The following is a 1,434-nucleotide window of genomic DNA, read 5'->3' as shown; positions in this document are numbered from 1 at the left end:
CTTAGCCACGTGAGCCACAGGCGCCAAGCTGACATCAGCTTCTTGATCAAATAGTTCAACAAAGTTTGTTCAACCTTTTGGTACCTCCATCTGGGGATACCTGTGCTGCAATTAAACAGTTATTTACATTTGAGAGAAGCAAGACTTTAATGAAGAATGCTACAAGTATGGACAATAATTAGTTCTCATTATTTTAAAAAAAGATTACAGAAAACACCTTACTGAAATTGTTTGCTAAAAAGACAGTCTTTAAGAGTGTCCAAGAGAGACAGCAAGCACAACACAGTACAAAAGGAGAAGGGAATGTTGAATTCCAGTGCAAGACACTAACACAGCACGATTAGGGAAATTAGGTGGAAGCAACCATTTCACAAAGAATGGAATTAGGCATTTATAGTCAATCAAGATTTTTTTTAAGCTTTAAAATTCCAGCAGAAGGAAAGGAATTGGGAAAAGAGGCAGGGGCTGGGGTGAGAGTGCTAAGCTTATCTACAGTCACCATTTTACCAAAATACACACTGGTTCAACCACATGAGAAGTGGAGGACAAATCTGCGTACATAGCCCAGCAGATGTTAGGAGCAAATGCTGAGGCAGTCAGGTCTAGTGTTGTCATAAACTGGCTAAGCTGATTTGAAAGGGAATCTCTATGAGGACTGGTCTCTCATCACCACGGGCTCAGAACAAAGTTCCTTTGCATTTGCATCACAGTCCAAAACCTTAAACGTGGAACAAGTTCACTCCAACCAATGCTCATGTCGCCGGTTTTAACAGGTCATAGAGTCATAAGTGGCTCCTAATAGACTCCACCATTTTCTAGGAGAAGGTTCTATAGGTTATCAGGGATTTAAATTTAAGCAAACCACTAAAGAAGGGAAACACTAATGATATTCTGGCACTGTACAAGCTGTGTGCCTGTCATCTCTGCCAAGTAACATGGGTGGACTTGGCTTTGCTTCTTAGCTCCATGATCTCCGACAGTGATGAAATAGAGGTGGGACCTCCCCCACGTGGAAGGAGGCTGCCCAAATTCTCATCCCAGCCCAGCTTTTGAAAGAAACAGCAAACTATCAGGAGCTATTATTAGGAACCATGCTCCTGTGAATTCTGTGGAAATGAAAGCCTGTTTCAGTTTATGCCAAGTTTTCTCATGGTCCGCCAGCGATCCTTAATCATCACAGCTGTTCGGTTAACAAATGGGTAATTTTTAGAAATGACAGCCCAGTTTCCTTCCCCGTATTTTTGCACTCCAGCCTTGATCCACTCACTTTCTTCTACAGTCCACTTCTGCAAAAGAAAACCAAAAGATTGATTGAAACCTTTCTCTTCATGTAGGTTCCCTCTCTCCAATAGAGTGATGAGGTGAATTCAAGAAAGCCTAGAATTCTCTGAACCTCAAAGCAGGATTTATGTTTCTATTTTTATTTATTTATTT

At 41.1% G+C, this 1,434-nt stretch overlaps 1 protein-coding gene across 1 annotated transcript in view; it reads right to left on the bottom strand.

Moving 5' to 3' along the window:
* Positions 1 to 122: 122 nt before the first annotated feature.
* Positions 123 to 1,434, bottom strand: part of TERF2 (telomeric repeat binding factor 2) — a 38,158-nt gene continuing 36,846 nt past the window's right edge. Inside the window, 1 exon segment of the mRNA XM_012806135.2 lies at positions 123 to 1,286. Coding sequence (XP_012661589.2) covers positions 1,128 to 1,286 — 159 coding nt within the window. The 3' untranslated portion in view covers positions 123 to 1,127.

This window comes from Otolemur garnettii, unplaced genomic scaffold (assembly GCF_000181295.1).
Source record: "Otolemur garnettii isolate 467f Iridium unplaced genomic scaffold, OtoGar3 scaffold00047, whole genome shotgun sequence".
NCBI lineage: Eukaryota > Metazoa > Chordata > Mammalia > Primates > Galagidae > Otolemur > Otolemur garnettii.
Note: the sequence above shows the minus strand (reverse complement) of the source record. Positions and strands in the feature narration are given on the sequence as shown.